This window comes from Paramisgurnus dabryanus, chromosome 9 (genome assembly GCF_030506205.2).
Source record: "Paramisgurnus dabryanus chromosome 9, PD_genome_1.1, whole genome shotgun sequence".
Taxonomy (NCBI): domain Eukaryota; kingdom Metazoa; phylum Chordata; class Actinopteri; order Cypriniformes; family Cobitidae; genus Paramisgurnus; species Paramisgurnus dabryanus.
Window position 1 is genome coordinate 32428995 of NC_133345.1, and position 19065 is coordinate 32448059.

General features: G+C 37.8%; 2 protein-coding genes across 2 annotated transcripts; one reads left to right on the plus strand and one right to left on the minus strand.

Moving 5' to 3' along the window:
* The first annotated feature begins 237 nt into the window (after positions 1–237).
* On the plus strand, positions 238–9950 carry myef2 (myelin expression factor 2). Its single transcript, XM_065283834.2, has 17 exons — positions 238–389; positions 2005–2216; positions 2665–2717; positions 3313–3320; positions 6051–6144; positions 6215–6406; positions 6492–6645; positions 7347–7396; positions 7473–7533; positions 7633–7731; positions 7890–7931; positions 8004–8090; positions 8170–8244; positions 9036–9077; positions 9182–9357; positions 9435–9486; positions 9580–9950. Exons 1-17 carry the CDS (start codon positions 262–264, stop codon positions 9741–9743), a joined length of 1689 nt encoding a protein of 562 aa, XP_065139906.2. The 5' UTR covers positions 238–261; the 3' UTR covers positions 9744–9950.
* Positions 9951–10086: 136 nt separating this feature from the next.
* On the minus strand, positions 10087–19003 carry slc24a5 (solute carrier family 24 member 5). The gene is made up of 9 exons (XM_065283833.2): positions 18792–19003; positions 18526–18708; positions 17478–17561; positions 16709–16812; positions 16496–16596; positions 16134–16417; positions 15845–16051; positions 13184–13285; positions 10087–13107 (listed from the first exon to the last, which is right to left on the minus strand). Exons 1-9 carry the CDS (start codon positions 18952–18954, stop codon positions 12785–12787), a joined length of 1551 nt encoding a protein of 516 aa, XP_065139905.2. The 5' UTR covers positions 18955–19003; the 3' UTR covers positions 10087–12784.
* Between the last annotated feature and the right edge of the window lie 62 nt (positions 19004–19065).

A 19065-nucleotide genomic window follows, 5' to 3' on the forward strand; every position in this document is an offset into this window, starting at 1 on the left:
GCAGAATGAATAGGCTAAATGTAAATTTCCTAACCAGTAAAACCTTGCAATATTTCTTTAGAGATCTGTATTTATCTGTATTATAGTTCACTATCCCATAATATATTTACTATGTGTTAAGTTTACAACAACTGTTTGTAGCTAGCCTAGTGTGCAATTTAACGTCTACAAATTCTGCTAAACACTTCTCGTCTGTAACGCGTCTGTAGGTACTCTCGCGATATTTGTACGGGAGCACGCGCGTGCTCGAGAGCAACAGTGATGGCGGACGAGGAGTTGGCGCTGGATCTCACTAAAGATTTCAAACAGGAGAAATCGGTCGATTCTTCGCTCGGTGAAGGAGAACCGGAGTCAGAGCAGACGCAGGACAATACGAATGGAGTCAAAACGTAACTGACACATTTGTTTATATAACGTTATACTCATTGCGTTCGTTTAGCCCTCAACGGCCTGTACGCCAGTAGTGCGCGTTTACAGAGATAAAGCGCGTATATTTAATGCGCGCATTTACCATAATAACTTCTGAACTGTACTCATTTACTTACACTGTGTTTAGATCGATTATGGTTGGTTTAAATGACGTTTGTTTTATACGCGCGTCAGTCAGCGCGGTAACCATAACAACCGCGCTGCGTCTTCGTGAGGAGATTTTCCTCATAATGTTATATATGTAGAAGTTCTGTATCATCTACCTAAGTAACTTATATTGTAAAAATAAATGGTTAAATTTATTTCCGAATAATCTAGATTTATTGTAGTTTGTGTTCTTCATCATTAATAAGTTACATTTGTGTAGTTTTTCTTTGATTACAACGTTCAGAGCTTATGGGAGGATGTCAGTTCTGTGCAATTGAAAATGATAAAAAAAAGTTACAGCTCAAATATAAGAAATAATAAAAATATTACTGTTTTTAGCTTTAGATACAGTAATGTAATTATGTTATTATAATAACTATTAAATATTTATTATGCTTTTGTGTTACTGTAATTTAAAATGTGTATTACCTTGCATGCATGTCTGCTTATGACCAAACAAAATGTTTATTTATGCTTCTATATGATATAGTTTATATAAATTTCCAAATAATTCCAATTAAAATTCCAATATGGAATATTTTCAAATTATTCCAGATTTAGTTCCACCCTTTTGCAATCCTAACTCACAAACATATAAAATGTACACAAAAACTTTTATTCTGCAATTAGTTTTTCTGCAGGTGGCGTATTACAGAAACTGTCTATCTAAGGTCTTAACTTAAGCTATGATTTGTTAAATTAAGATTTTTTTGCAAATTTATATTACAGAAGCAAATCCTAAATTTTAGGATTATTATCTTATCTCCTCAAATCTAATTGGCTCTTAGGTCTGTAACCAAGCAACTAACAATGCGTGAACTGCTGCAGTACAATAAACTTGATGGAGGAGCAGAAAATTGTTTTTTATTAAATTTGTTGTAATGATAGTCTGTGTTTTTTATTATGCCCTGCACATCATCTGTGAGTTAAACCAATTAATAATTTAGCAAATGAGAAAACCATTCTTCCTAAGTGCTAGGATACTACTGTACATAAAGACATGAGAAGATGCTTAGTCATCATAAAGTGTGTACTTTATGACCCTATCAAGTGTTCACGGATAAGATAACTTAACTCTTTTTTTTAATAATAAGAGATGACAGAGATTGAAAGATCTCTCCATTAGTGAGAAACATTGTGATTATGTGAATAATGGGAGTGATGTAGTGAAGGTAAAAATAAACTCTAAAACATGTAATGTTATTGTCCCACAGGTCTATCATAATGTGATTGTTTCAGCTGGCTTTCATTTAAGTTTTAAGTAAGGACAGCTGTGGGGTTAAGATCGTTTAAGTTAGGATGCTTCTGTAGTTAAGATTATGCACTAAGGAACGTTGTTCTGTAATAGCTAAATGAGGTCCTAACTAAAATTACCATGGAAACCAAACAGTTAAGATAAGATTTTTTTCTGTAATACACTTTTAACAGGGATGCCGAAGAGGCCCGTAAAGAGAAACCAGAGGCCAAAGACAAAAGCTCCGCCGGGGGCCGAAAATCAACCCGCTACCATCCGTATAAAGAAAGACGGGGCGGTCCGGGAGACAAGAAGGCCGTCCAGCAGAGAAACCACCGGGTGTTCATCAGCAATATTCCTTATGACATGAAATGGCAGGAAATTAAAGATCTCATGCGTGAGAAAGGTACCCAACACGTGACGTATAATCTCCATCTGTAAGGCTGTTAGATGATTGTGTAGATGAGTCGGGTGATTGTCGGGTGGATCGAGTCTGTTACTCTCTCTCAGGGCTCTGTAACGCTGCTTTGGATGGATTATTTCGACTCTAGGTTTATTCTGGTATCATTTACCGCTGCGGGACGCGGTTGGTTTTACTGATGGATGGTAAAGGTCCTGTGATGATTTTAACATTGATGTCATTTTGATTTCTGTGTAGTGGTATAGGTGTGTGGTGTCAGTACATGTGTGACACTGTTGTGTTTGGAGGAGTGCTGAAGGTTTCTGGTCTGTATTTTTTTTGAATGGGCCTGTTGTAGAGTTGCACCCAGGACAGGTCAACCCTGTGATGAGACCACTGGTGATTTAAATGCCTTGTTCTCTGTGGTATTTTCCCTCTGTTGTGTCTCATGTAGTTGGTGAGGTAACATACGTGGAGCTCTTTAAGGATGCTGAAGGAAAGTCCAGGGTAAGTGTTGGCGATTCTGCGCTGCGTGAGGTTAAATCTCCCTCCGCGGCATCACTCTCATGTGTGCTCGGGGCGATACGCGTGAACCCGGGGTTCTGCCGGTAGACCCGATACGTTGTACCTTTGACCTTGGGGTGGTGTGTTGATGTTTACCGCAGTATAAAGACCATTCTTGTTTATTTGGATGTACTATAAATTGTTGGTGACACGTTTGGCTGGAGCTAATATTTGAAGATTGCTCCTCGGGTGTTTATCCATTTGGAATAAGATCAAGTTATGTGAACTCATTGTCCCCCTTCATGCATCTCTATCTGTCTGTTCGATCACATCTATCCGTAACAAATCTCTCCTGTAAGATTGGCTTTAACCCCGGATTAATTTCCTTTCATTTATTCATTTTACCGTAGTAACACCCAATTGAAACGTTAAGCACAAACTTGTTTCAAATGTAAAATAGAGACTCTGTTGATGTCTGTTAGTCTTGTCATTGAGTTTTGAAGCTCTAATATGTTTTCTGTTTAAACTGACATGACTGTCTGTTGTTTTCATTGTTTTTGTCATCTTCTACATCTTTCTGATGGGCCGGCACCTGCAGGGTTGTGGGTAAGAATCAACCGTTCACACTGTTGTCTGTGTAGATTCAACAGTTAAACACTTTTGCTGTGTAAAATTTAATAGACAATAATAAAGCACAAAGAAATCTGGTTTCAGTTTAAAGCTGCAGTCTGTAACTCTGGCCTCTTTATCGCCATCTCTGATTGAAATGTAAAATTGCAGTTATTTGTGTAGTAATGTTCTGTGTGTGTGTGTTGTGCTTTACTACTCTGTGTAGATGAATCTGATGTCTGTGATCAGAGCAGATCTGTCATTACACACACACATGACAGAAGTACATCTGATCTGAACCCATATTAGTTATCTATCTACACCCGTTGGATCTGCCGTCAAGCCTGTGGGAAACACTGAAGTGTAATAATATATCTGCTCCGTTTGTTGTGACTAAATGATAACCAACTGAACTTTTGGTTGATTAAACCAAAATTAGCTTACCCTGATTATGTCGGTTCCAAAACACCTGATAAGAGAGAGTTCGGTCAGCCTCCTACTGGTAACTGAGTATTAATGCACGGCACGCACAGGGGGAATATATAAAAACAATTACAAATTTAAACATACCCGGGTATGCCACGTAACCAATGTCCCCCAGTATTGAATCCCATTAGATGTTGAAATGCCCGGCTGATATTAAATCTTGTTTAAGCACGATCAATGCAATATTTTCTGATACATCAAACACTTCTTTGATGCAAATACGATTTGACTGTTCAGTACTTTGTTGTTTTTAAGGTTTTTAAATTGTTTTTAAATGGTGACATGTTTCATAACTTACAAATGCAACCAAAATACACTAGTCAACATTTAAAGTGGATTAAAATCTTTCATGAATCTTATCTTAAAATCAATACCCAATAACTCTTCTTTTCATAGGACAACTTGGATGAATTTTTTTGATCCACTTTACATGTTGACTAGTATATAACATGAACAATGACAATCACTGAGGTGGTTGTTTAAACAAATAAACTTTGCTCTCATTTGCTGACAGTAGCAGATGGAAAAAATTAAAAAGTGCTTTTGAGGAGATGAACGTTATGTCAAGGAATGAGTACATGGAGAGTGTCAAAATAAAAGTACCTCATATTGATATTTTATGTGTGGCTTAATCATTAGAAATGTAATCAATGTATCGTTACACCACTAATGATTCTCCAAATGTAAGAACGTAATAAACGGATATATTTACATGCCATTCCCCAGATCATTGTCTTTACAGATTAAACGGCACAATCTTGACACGTTTAAACTCTAATGCTGTGTTCAGACCAGCCGCGGTGGAGGCATCAAGCGCGAGTGATTTCAATGTTAAGTCAATGTAAAGTTGCGTTGGCGCGCATCTAGAGGTCTCACGGCGCGAATGAGGCGTTTAGGGCGGTGCGGTAGACGCGATTCCGCCTCATTTGTGCGTGTAGTTCGCACAAATGGCGCAAATTGAGCATTGCCGCAGGAAACGTGCGAGTTGAAAAATTGCGCAGCGTTAACCAATCAGGAGCTTGCTCTAGTAGTGACGTTATAACAGAAAGCGAGCGGAGTCGTGGAAGCCCCTCCCATGACGCGAATTTCCGCGTGAATGACTCGATGACTAGAATTTCATGCGCCAATGAAGCAAGTAAACTTAAAATGTTCAAGCAGCAAACTAGACGCGAATTTGACGCCTCAAATGTGGCTGGTATGAACCCACAGTAAGCACCTGTTTTCTAAACAACACACTCCCATCCAGAGCACATACGATGAAACAACCGCCCTTCTTCTTTGTTTATGTACATGAAGTCTTCACGCAAAGATTGACGTTTTTTAAGCTTTTTCTGGGGAAAACCAACCCGACAGCTTCAATTATAAATCATTATTCTAAGTTTACCATTGTGAATTGGTTCGAGGTATAAAATAGGGGTGTAACAATACATCTACATGGATCGATGCATAAATGAATTTTCTAACGATACGATACATTGATACCACACATAAAATATCCAAAAAATATCCATTGAACTTTTATTTTGACACTTCCACATCCTCATTCTCAAACCGTTGTCAGCACCAGCTGAAACACTAAAGACTTTGGCTGTTGCCATCATTAGCTAAAGTTTATATGACATTTTTCCCCTCATAATTCATTTTATTAAATAGTGTCTTTTTTGTTGTTTTAAGTCTCCCAATTTAGATCGAGATTGTGCCTTTTTTAAAGAGTTTAATTAAATGTTATACATGTTATATATTTTGGTTGCATTCCAGAGTTATTATAAATGTAACTGCTTAACAAGGCACTTAATATTAAAGTACCGATAAATAAATCGCACCCAACTACAATTGCATCGAAAAGCTTGATGTATCGGCAAATACTGCATCGATATTGTATCGTAACGCAATGAACTGTCAGATTTACACCTCTAGTAAGGAAACCCTTTAAAAACACTGATTTTTTAAAATATATTTTTACATATTACATTACTGTTTTTTGTTGATTTTTAACTGAAAAAATGTTATGGATTGCAGCTTTAAATGAACACTCATACTAATAGATGAGTAGATTAGATGCACTGTAAATCATTTTCCATAATAACATCTGTCAAATGATTTTTTTTATATTGACTTTGATACACTTCACATCATTCACACGCACACACACGCACACACACACACACACACATGCACACACACACACACACACACACACACACCTGTAATGTGATCCTGAGTCCTGCACTTCTGTTTCAGTGTGGTGGAATTCAAAGATGAAGAGTTTGTGAAGAAAGCCATTGAAGTCATGAACAAACATGATCTGAATGGAAGACCACTGAACATTAAAGAGGTGAAGACCTAAACCGTGCTATAAATGTCTTCTGTGTTCATGTTGACTCTAATTGACGCCTGCTTTTTAGGATCCTGACGGGGAACACGCAAGACGCGTTCTGGAAAGAGTCGGGGGGAAATACGGTGGAGGGAGGGGTCCGGATTCTGTCCCTGGGGGAATGAACATACCCCCATCTATCGCCAACAACCCCAATATTCCCCCAGAGATCATCAGCGCTCTGGAGGCCGGCCGTTTAGGAACCACTGTGTTCGTGGCCAATGTGAGTCAGTCGCTTGTTTGTGTCACTGCAGTAGTTTGGAAAAGATATACACAAGATCATCATCATCATCTCTTTCTGTTCGCAGCTGGACTTTAAAGTGAGCTGGAAGAAACTGAAGGAGGTGTTCAGTATGGCCGGGACAGTGAGGAGGGCTGACGTGAAGGAGGATAAAGATGGCAAGAGTCGAGGGATGGGGACGGTCACCTTCGAGCAGCCTCTGGAGGCCGTACAGGCCATCTGTATCCTCTCTGTCAATCTGCCTGTAATCATTCAAGTATTGATGAACTCATTTGCTTCGTACACACTGCATAGAAATTTGGTTGTCACTTCACCTGTTAATGCTTAATCCTGGACATGACGGGTCTCTCTTCTAAAAAAATAAATGCCTAGAAGGAAAAAAGTCTTCTGTATGCATGGTGCAGAAAATGCTGACCAGTGTTGCCAGATCTTGCATGAAAAAACTGCGAACAAGAAAAATCCAATAATAGACCAACATAAATCCAAATGCTTTACCTCAAAGATCAAAATATTTTGGGACCGGCACCTTCTCACTTCAATAACAACAAACACTTGATTGCTTCGTGAGCCAAAAGCCATAAACGGCCATCAAGCGTCACAACGATATGTCAGGACCTGGCAACACTGCAAGACAGCGCTGAGAAAAGCAGCTTCACAAATGCACACAATGCCAACACGGTGGTTTATTGCAAAACATAATATTATTTCGGTCAAAGATGTGAATGATAACGTTGCTATGGTTACCTCTGTGTCAATCATTGCATTTTCAGGAGTGAGTCTTGTTCTGTATAGACATTTGAATGATCATTTAGGGGATTCACTTCTGCATTATAATGCATGTTATCACTCCCAAAGGTTTGTCTTGTGTATGAGGTCATTGCTCTTATTGAATCAAGTCTTCTTCCTTGACTCATCCTCACAGCTATGTTTAATAATCAGATGCTGTTTGACAGACAGATGCATGTGAAAATGGTGAGATTGAGAGTGTTTTGGTGTTGGATGTGTTTGTCGTGTGCAGTATTTCCTCATCTGTTGTGTGTTTTTGTAGGATGATAAATGTCTTCCTCCAGATGATTTCCGGCCGGTGGAGAAAGCACCACAGTTGCCCAGTAAGAGTTTAGTGTTTTTATTTGGGGTTGGTCAGGATGTTGACTAGATGCTTTTAAGACAGGAGACTTTAGAGATGTGTTTGTGATGTGTTTCTACAGGAGGTCTGGGTGGTGTTGGTATGGGTTTGGGTCCTGGCGGGCAGCCAATAAATGCCAACCGTCTCAGTGGAGGAGTCGTCGGCTCAATGGGACCTGGAGGTTTGTTTTCATCTCACCTTCATATGTATGGATGGATGTTTGGTAAATTGTTTCTGTCAGTGTTATACTGCTGCTTAAGATCAAATTATGAGCAAAATAAATGTCATGTTTTATTTATGTTGGCAATGTATGTGATTTGTGAATGAATGTTTGCACAGGGATGGATGGGCCTGCGTACGGAGGGATGAACAGTATGACGGGTAAGAATTCATCTTCTCTGATCTGAGTCGAGACTTCACAAATCTCTCAGCAGCGCTCATCTGTTTGTATAGGGATGGCTGCTGGTTTTTCAGGGATGGACTGTGGAGGTGGAATGGGAGGATTTGGCAGAGATTTGGGACCCATGAGCCGTATGGGAGGTGAAAGATCATTTCATTTGTCATCTGTTTGTCTGTCTGTCTATCTGTCTTTCTCTAACAGCTCTTTGTCTGTGCACAGATATGTATCGTTCAGGAATGGACCGGGATTTCGGCAGGAGTGATATGGGAATGAACCGTCCGTTTGGAGCTCTGGGTGTGTATTGTGTGTCTGTGATTTTAAAGATCACAATCTCGATTGAAGCACCCACACGATCTCATTCCTAAATTATAACCTTTTGTCTGTCTATTAAACCCTTTGACCGAACATTGAAATATGCGTGGCACTGTTGTGGAGACACAGCAGTCATCATGTAATCAGGGTTCCCCAAGATGATGGAATTTCTGGATATCATGGAAAAAGGTCTTTTCCAGACATTGAAAGTCAGGGATTTTTTTTAAACCAAGTAATTGAATATCAGGGATTTTAGTTTGTTGCTTTAAATTTTAGTTTCCATTTATCAAACTCAGCTGGTTAAGTTTTTAAGTAAGAAATAGCGTTCCCGGATCCAAGCTTCCGCTGATTTCAAGTGAGACTACAATATAAACAGCGGTTTATTGGCACTCTTTATTCATTTTAATGCATTTAAGCTACATTTTTATAAACACTACATTATCAGACTCCAGGCATCCTGGACATAGGTCATGAAAATTCTGCTTTTTAGTCAGTGAAAGGTCAGGGAATTCACTTTGACTTTCACATTATCATTATGTTATTTCTTTTTGCATTACATACTCAAAATATTTAAATGATCACAGATGAACTGAGATCATAGTTGAAATCATTTATATTTTGTCTCTAGTAAAGTATGTGTTATTTCTTTTAGTTGGCACTCAGAATCGTTGTTATCTTCATTTAAAAACGAAAAGATTGTGAATAGTTTCAGTAAGTGTGTTGTTGTGAGTTGATGTGTACACCTGCTGATTGTCTGTTGTGTCTCTCTTCAGGTGGAGGTTATTCTGGCATGGGACCGGTCAGCTCTGGATTAGGTTCTGTCTCTCACATACACATTAAAACCCATCAGAAATCCAGAATCAGCTGCATAAGAAATGAGATCAAACACGAGTATCATCTCTGTGTGTTTGTGTGTCAGGTGGAGGAATGGGAAGTATGGGAATGGACCGTATGAACACCGGATTTGATCGGATGGGCGGGAATATGGATATGGGCCGCGGCTTCGGCCAGTATGGAGGTGGATCGGGTCACATGGGTGGAATGAGTGACAGGGGGGCGGGATCTAAAGCAGGATGCCAGATCTTCGTAAGAAATGTGCGTATCAAACTAAAGCTGGTTTACTGTGCGCGTTGCACTAAAAGCGTTTTAATGAGCGCTGTTTGTGTTTTCAGCTCTCGTACGATCTCACCTGGCAGAAGTTAAAGGAGAAGTTCAGTCAATGTGGTAAGTTAAAGTTTCACTGGTGTAGAAATGATCACATCTAATCATTTAGACAAAGAAACCGTTGTGGAAATAAGACAATGCTGTGACGTTCAGGCCAGGTGATGTATGCAGAAATAAAGATGGAAAATGGAAGATCCAAAGGATGCGGAACGGTCCGTTTCAGCTCTCCCGAGAGCGCAGAGCAAGCCTGTCGAATGATGAACGGAACCAAGATCAACGGACGAGAGGTTGATGTTCGTATCGACCGTAACGCTTAAACGTAACATCACAGGCTGCCTGTAAACAAAAAAAAGATTTTTTTGTTTTGTTTTAAAAACAAGCATCATGACTTTACTAACTCAATTTCACCAGCTGATTTAAATGTCTGTGATTTATTTTTTTGTTTCTTGTTGGTTTGTTTTGTAAAATCTTTTTAATTCGTTTCAATGACAATTTTAAGAATTAAAGTCGGGTGTCGTAAATCAGTGTTTGACTTTGTTTTAATACAGAATCTATCTGATCATTTAGTGGGAACTTTTTACCCATTTTATTTTTTGACCAATGTGTTTACCGGCCTGTGCAAGGTTACCACTAGATTTATCTAAACAAAACTTAATTTGTCAGGTTTTATCTTATATTTAATAAAAAAAGGTCATAACGTCATTAGTTTGTGAAATTAACAGATTTCGTATGTAAGAGGAGAGATTTTCTGCTGTGTGTTTAAGATTTATGTTGATTTCTTCTGAGGAGTTTTATGTGTAGTTTGTGTAAACTAACCGTATCAGTAGTAAAATCAACAGAAATGTTTCTGTAGTATTTTTAAAGAAATAGCCATTTTTACAAATATTGCATTTTTATTCAATACGATTTTTTTTTAATTAACTGAGGAATAAACTCTTTATGCATGGTTGTTTTTGAACAAAAATATAATAAAAAAAATTTGAGGTCAACAAAAATACCTTTTTACAAAATCACTTTATTAAATGCAGAATCAGGGTCAATGACATGACAACACAACTTTGTTTTTCCTACTATGAAAGTCAATGGGTACCATCAACTGTCTGCTTAATGTCATTTATCCAAATATCTTTTGTGATCACCAGAATAAAGAAACTCATTCAAGTTAAAAAACAACATGAGGTTGAGTAAATGACGACAGAATTTTCATTTTTGGGTGAACTATACCTTTAAGTTTATTACAGATGTATTTTAGTTTGATAAGATCAAATTAGACAGAAAATCTTTAACACAAATAAATATTAACCAAACTGTAAACTGGTGAAGTGACAGAAAAAATGTCTGTGTTCTACTGTGGTTCTTCACCCACACGGCAAAAAAATACATTTCTTTATTAAACTTCATATATTAACATATGTTTTCAGGGGCAACAAATACTTTTCTAATATTACAACCCATACGGTAGAAAATATATTTTATCTTGCCAAAATATAAAAGTTTGTATAACATGTATAAGTAGGGGTGAGCGGGATACAAACTAACACAGGGTTAATTGTAACACAGCTACTTTATATATTTCTACAGGGCCGAGCAATCTGTGCTTTTTCTCTTACAGTTTTCTCGATTGCTAAGACACATTTCTTGAATGCTGCTCTCCTTTTCTCTAAACTGTGAACACAAAACCCAATTTTCAAGCTACATTCACAAAACCTCAGACTGTTCTTGCAAAACCAAACTTTCACCTCAAAACAGTTCAATCTGTGCTCAAAACTGAACTATGTTGTCAAATCGTGCCCCGAGTCAATCAAAATTAAAAACACTAAACACTACGTAGAAAAATAGAAAATATAATGCTCAGGACATGAAGTTTGAGAAATAAATGTTTATTGTTCACTGTAGGCTAAATGCATGTTGCAAAACAAAAACTTTGCATTTAGCACTTGTACAAAAAGACAAAACGGAAATCTTATGCAGAAAATGGTCAATCACTCTGATTTCATCAGATATTAATGTTCTTTATCTTCGCTGACCACCTCGACCTCCTCTCACACAAACTCTTCCTCTTAGATTTCTATCCATTGTAGGGCCTTACAAACCAGTGCTCTCTGAACTGTCTTACTGTATATGTTCCCTCATATCATTAGACACAAGTGTGATCAATTTTGAATTGTTGGGTTCAAGTGGTGACACTTGTGCTGTAATTGTGTTTGACTTTTGTCATCTGTGTTCACCATTATGCAGCATGGGTGCATCACAATGAAAATGTGTTGGCAAGTTGTGTCTAAACAGGTGAAAAGTGCTTATGGTTTTGCCAAAAGAGTGACTGATTCAATCAGTGGGTTCAGGCAACTGAGCATTTGGTTCAGACAATAAGGTTTAGTGTTTTAGCAATTGAGAAAAACTGTAATGTCAGAAGATCTTCAGTGAATTTGTGAAAAGTTTTGAAGCCTCAGGTATACAATGATAATGAACTGAAAAAAATGTAAATACTATTCATAAAAATGAAAACTGTTAATACAATATCAGGGGAAATAACTCACAATTATAATTTTTTGTCTTCCATTTCAATAAAATCTATTTCTATTCATTGCTACATAATAGATGTATGTTTAGATGAAGGATGATGGCTGGCTGGATGAATGTGTGGATATCTATCTATTATAGGCAGTTATATAAACAATATCCACCTTTAGTATATAAACAAAATTTGATTGAATTATTTGTGTTTGAAGTACATTTTCTAGCAGGTGCTACAACAAACCCTCTGTTTGTTACAATGAACCCCACCTATAGGGTAACGTTTGCACTCCTGTCACTTTAGGTGTAATTGTACAATAATGATAGGTCCCACAAACAAACTTTAAGTGTTCATTTGTAGCAGAGATGTGTGTGTTGATTGAACTTCAATATTTTTTGAATGATAGAGACAAAGTCCTTTGTTCCCCGCTCTCCCCTATGTATAAAATATAAAATAATAAAGATGTTTGGAGTTAAAAATATATTTAATCTTACAGGTTTGAAACATAGTTTTTTCTTCGAATGTGACGTGAAAATAAACAGTTTATTTTAAAATATATTTCAAAAAATACAAAAAATATATTGGTGAAAACTACCTTATTGTAAACATATTTTTAAAAATATATTCCAGTTAATATATTTTTTGGATATTTTTTTGAATATATAAAGTCACAGATTGTGTATCTCAAAGCCTCATCTTCATTAAATGTCATCTACCTTTGACAAACCAAGAGTTAAAGAAATGACTCATCACTGACCTGATAAACCTCATGGCTCTGCTCGAGTACATTTGTAATGTCAGACACTTGAATAAATATACAACTGTGCAACTAACTAAAGAGGGTCAGTCAGCACAGGCCCGGATGGGGTTATTCCCAATGATCCCGAGCTCGTACAGGATTGACAGCGTGGCAAACAGCATATAGCAGAACAGGCACACCAGACCCAGTTTCCAGTCCAACTTCCAGCCGTTAATGTAAACGGCAAAGAACAAGAAGATGATGGAGAGAAGAAGAGTACAGGACATGAAGACCAGACCTGAACTGTTCACTTCTACCGGCGATTCAGTGTTCACAAACACAGTCTTAATGAACCACGGCAGCCCTAAACACAACATGTCAAAAACATTTGAGCCCACGATGTTTGACATGGCCATGTCACCTTTACCTGAGAAAGAAAGAGAGAAACAAAAAACGTCAATGCTTGTTTATGTCCTGTCATTTAAGGAGCTGCACTTGCTTACCTTCACGCGCTACCATGACGCTCGCTACGGTGTCCGGGATACTGGTTCCTGCCGCAAGAAGAGTCATTCCCATGACTGTATCCGGGATTCCCAGAGTCTCACCTAAACACACATCAGTAAAGCCCGAATCAAACGCTGTTACATCCACAGAGACTGGAAGATGTTTGTTGGTATTAAAGGTGCCAAAGAATTCATTGTAATAATCTGTTAAATTGTTCTCTGATATCTACACAGAAGGTTTGTGTCTTTATTAAGTGCAAAAATGATCCAGTGTCAGTTTTACATGTCCATTTCCAACCCTAGGATTTGGCTTTAGACTGAAATGATTTATTATTATCTTATTTGAAAGGGTCAAGAATAATAATGTTGAGCTCTGCTCTGATTGGCTGTTTCTCAGAGCAGCTCCTTCAGAGTCTGTATCAGATTTTGAGGAATAATCAATTGTTTGGGGATTGTTAATGGACGTTTCTGAGTGGTGAGTTTGGTTTTTTTTTCAGTATGGACCTGCAAAACGTAACTGTAACGTCAATAGTAGAACTTCAGCCTAAACGTTAGCATATAGCATTAACTAGCGTATAACGCTTACTCGGCAGTCACAACTTTGTCAGAGTTGGTGTTATGTTGAGATTGGTCTGTTTTCCAGTGGTCTTTTGCATGCACAAGGTTTACATAAGAAGGATTTTTGAGTCTCATTGATATGTCATTATCACGTACACAACTCTTATTATTCATCTGTGCCTACATAAATACAGTTTTATATTGTATGGCACCTTTAAAGAGTGTATCTTGAGTGAGTTGATAAATGGCGTCATTCACACAGACAGTGATGCGTTTGCTGAATGCCTGCAGGTTGTAAAGTTTAACACGAGTGAGTCTTGTGTTCACTGAAGCCGTTTCTCTTTAGTACCTGTTCAGCAGAGCACGGGCGTTTAACTGCGTCATGTGAACATGTGTGACCGTTCACTGAATAATAATCCTATTATACGCCACAACATCACATGATTTCTCACGGCCCCAAGAGGTTCTCACTGACTGCAGGGAAAGAGCGTCGAGTCCACACAGCATCCTAATCCCTGAGGATACAGCACCGGAATTTCAGGAATGGAGGCGAGCCGCATCATGTGACCCGACTCATTGAGACCACCCGGTTAAAAAGTGAGGTTTCACAAAACCACTGCATCAATGATGATCAATAACTAATAAACAAAAAAAAAAACTTCTAACAGTTCCACCTGAAGGGACAAAGCAAACCACCAGCTTCTCTCTGTTGTGCATTTATGATTTTCATCTTCATGCCATTGTAGTGAAATGAGATTGTATTGTTTTAACTTTTTCCCCACCTGCATTTTTTTTAAAGTTCCCAGCAATCGGCAGCATTTGTTATGATTTTCACAAGAGTTTAATGCCTTCCAGAAAATGTTTCTTCTTGAAATATATAAAAACAATATATCAAATGACTCTCTATGATGTTTGCTTTTTTGTGAAGGACTTTTGATAGAGATCAGATTCAGAGTGATGATTAAAACATACACAGAGTTTTTACTGTTTTTGAATCCATGGATACTTTAAAGGATCAGTTCATTTTCTTAAAAAAAAGAAACACCCAGATCATTTACTCACCACCATGTCATCCAAAATGTTGATGTCTTTCTTTGTTCAGTTGAGAAGAAATTATTATTATTTTTATTTTTTTTGAGGAAAACATTCCAGGATTTTTTTCATTTTAATGGACTTTAATGGACCCCAACACTTAACACTTTTAATGCAGTTTAAAATTGCAGTTTCAAAGGACTCTAAACTATCTCAAACGAGGCATGAGGGTCTTATCTAATGAAACCATTGTCATTTTTGACAAAAAAAAAAAAGCACTTTTAAACCACAACTTCCCGTCTATCTCCAGTCATGTGACGTGCCAGCGTGACCTCACGCAATACGTCATCACGTCAAGAGGTCACGGAGGACGTATGCAAAACTACGCCCCAGTGTTTACAAGTGTGGAGAAAGAGGACCGTTCCGACATTGTTGTATGTGGAATGATAGTATTTAATGTCTTTGTGTCAGTTTATTGTTTAAAATGGTCCGCAAATGTGCGTTTCATAGATGTGCACGTGACCTTTCTACGTCATTACGCAATTACGTGAGGTTGCACTGGCATGTCACATGACCGGAGGCAGACGAGAAGTTGTGGTTTAAAAGTGCATATTTTTTATTTCTCTTGTGAAAAATGACAATTGTTTCGCTAGATTAAACCCTTATGTCTCCTTTGAGATCGTTTAGAGTCCTTTGAAACTCTGTTGAAAAAAACTGTTAAGTGTTGAGTTAAGTGTTGGGCTCAATTAAAGTCCATTAAAATGAGAAAAATCCTGGAATGTTTTCCTAAAAAAAAAAAATAATAATTTCTTCTCGACTGAACAAAGAAAGACATCAACATTTTGGATGACATGGTGGTGAGTAAATTATCTGGATTTTTTTTAAGAAAATTGACTAATCCTTTAATGTTTTATAAGTTGGGTAAGGGCGCCACCTAGTGGATAACATGGATTGCCGTAAAAACTTGTCATTGGCAGAGAAGCGTTTTCTCTTATTGACGAGATGATTTAATTGCAATGGCAACTGAATGGCTGGTCTAAGTTGAAAAGTATGAAATAAACGTATGTTTACCGACGACAGTGACCATCCACACGAGAACGTAGGTGAAGCCCGAGATCCAGACAGCAGACATCATGAAGGTGATCATGTACCATTTCTTCCAGAAGCGTCTCCTGCAGTCGGGAATGGTCAGATATAAAACCACGATGGCCGGCAGAGACAGAACCCAGAGAATCCGCTTCAGATCGTTTTCTGGCATCCTGAACACACTCTTCTGTTCTGAGAGATAAACGCTGCATGAGATCTAAACAATTTGATTGGGGCACGCTGTCAGGTGGCCTATATGATGTCATCACAGTACCTTGAGGGATTTCATTCAGGCCGTGCAGGCTGAGAGAGAGGTGAGAGTATCCGGAATCATCCTGGAAGATCCCGCTGTCCGCTCGGGAACGTCGGATGGTTCTGACGCTGCTGTCGTCGTTCCAGCCCATGAGCGGCTGCTGTTCCTCTCGCTCCTGTGAGCTCTTATGAAGACACGAGCAGCAGGGACTGAACCTCTGCATCACATACTCACTGATCTTCAGATCAAAACACAGCACTGCTACATAAACTCCATAGACCAGAAGAAGACACGATCCTTCATACCTGAGAAAAACACCCAGAGATGAGATGAGAGAGATGTGCTTTCAGACAGTTACGTGACGATCGTGCAGTGACTCTCACCAGTAAACTCTGTTATCTGAGATGATGGCGATGACTGCGGTCACACTGATGGCGTACGCCAGACAATCCCTGAATAACGGCCAACAGGAGAGACGAGACACCTGTCAGGAACATCAGGAGAAGATATGAGGACCACAGACAGAGCGATGACGGCATGAATCATGAGCGTGTGTGTGTGTGTGTGTGTGTGTGTGTGTGTGTAATGTCACATACGGCAGAAGTTAAGAGACCACACGCTGCACAGATACACAGGAGATTATACACGGCCGAACCCATGATCGTACTCACTCCAATGTCTCCTTTAGTCACAAAAACACCTGCAGAGGAAGATTTTATTACTCAGTCACTTTAATAACCACCTCTATAATGAATGAGGAGATCCTTTGGTATTAAAAAGAGAAATTAATGAGCTCATACGTCAACACAATTATTCTGAATCTCCTCTTAAACTAAAGACAAGTGAGATGAATAAGCTCGGGAGAAACCTCTGACCCATACAGACAAAAAATATATGTGTAGTATATTTACAAAAATGTTTTTTCACCAAAATATTTTTGCCCATTTTTAAATATATTTAAAAGCAATTATATTCACGTCGAATTGGAAGAATTTTTTTATGTTACAAATCTGTAAACATAACAGTTTCAAAAGATTCAAATGAAATATATTTTCAACTGCAAAAATATACTTTTAAATAAAAACTTTTATATTTTGGTCAGAAAAAATATGTTTTTTTGCTGTAGGTTGTAAAATTAGGAATATGTTGGCCCTGAAACACTTTAAAATAAATGTTAATATATGAAGGTTAAATCTAAATATATATGCAAATTCAATATTAAACTTTACTTTTTACTAAATGTATTTAGCATATATTAAAAAAATATTTTTGGCCAATTTTTATTTAAAATTTTTTGCTCTCTAAGAGAAAGAACTTTATGAGTTTTATCTATAAAGTAAAGGTAAAATAAAGGTAAAATGTTACCCAGAAACGCAGTAACAAGTTCAGGTGCAGAACTTCCAGCTGCCATGAAAGTGGCACCAGCAACATCCTGAGAAAGACCAAGACCTGAAGGAGAAACCACGTGTACAGCAGACAGATGTGTAATGTCTCGTCTTATATAACTGATATAATGTATTCCACCCAATCTGTGCCCTTCTGTCCCTAGGACATTATGGGGCGGTTTCGCGGACAGGGTTTAGATTAATCCAGGGCTAGGCCTTAGTTATATTAAAACATTTAAGGAGTTTTTACAAACAAACCTTACAAAAAAAAAAACTCAATACTGGTGTGCAGATGCAAAACACTGATATGAGATTCGTCAGGACAAAGTGTTTTAAAGGCAGCTCAAACATTCATTTAAGTCTGGGAAACTGCTGTCTATACTTTACCTAGAAATATAAAGCATAAAATTATTTTTTGCTTCCAAGAATTTTTACAATTAAAAAACTCTTAAGATTTAAGATCAAATGCACATTTTTGTCACATTCCCCCCTCTGAAAATGTAGGAATATCCCACAAGTCACATTTTCAAGAGGAAGTAACATCATCTTGATCTTCTGAAGGCCATGTGAAGATCAAAAGTAACTTTTCTCATTTTCTTTTCTGTATATGTTATGATATTGATGCTGTGAATGTCAATCTTAATGTTCAGTCCTGTTACCTATCTATTAAGGCTATATATATATATATATATATATACTGTATATATAACATTATAAATATATACAATTTTTTGATGTTTTTGGTTTATTTTAAAATAAAAAGGGCAAATCACAAGAATTTGCTCAGTGTCTTCATGCTATTATCAGATATTTGATGAATCTATATTTCATGCATTTGCTAAATCTATACTACAACTCAGTCCTGTAACCAAAATGCCTTCACATAGAAACTATGTTGAAAAATGACCTGAGATTGACCAATACTAATTTTGAAAAGTTAAATATGTGTGTTACTAGCTAGATTTGGTGTTAAAAAAATATTTTTAAGGAGTTAGAGCTTGCAAATGTCACTGATTCTGTGTACTTACTTTCACTGATGACCTCAAGAGAAGGGAGGAAATAATCATCACACACGATAGAAACAGCCAGAAGCATGTAAACTATAATGATAAAATATATGAGAACTCCTCCATCTTTTCGCTCCTGTACAGTGAAGAATCCCTCCGGGAATTCTGAGGACTGTGATGAGATGCAGTCTGTCTCATTATTATCTAAAACACACACACACAGAGATAAAGAGCTGCAGTCAACCCGTCTGCATTCACACAACTGAAGATATTTAGAAAAATCCCACCTGCATCCCGTCGGACTCGAGCTGAAGTCTGGAAACTTTTAGCGGTGTAGGAGACGAGATTAAGAGCAGCAAACACGAGCATCAGTAGAGCAGAGAGAGAGAGGAAAACATCTCTCCTTCTCTTCACAATCTCTCTCTTCAGCATCATTGAAACTGAACTCATGAGAAGAACACTCAACTGACGATAAAGCTGATCTACGTGCGAGCGCGCGCGCGCGATCACGAGACTGAATTATTCTGAATGAACGCTTTCACAGCCTCGAGCCTGCAGGCC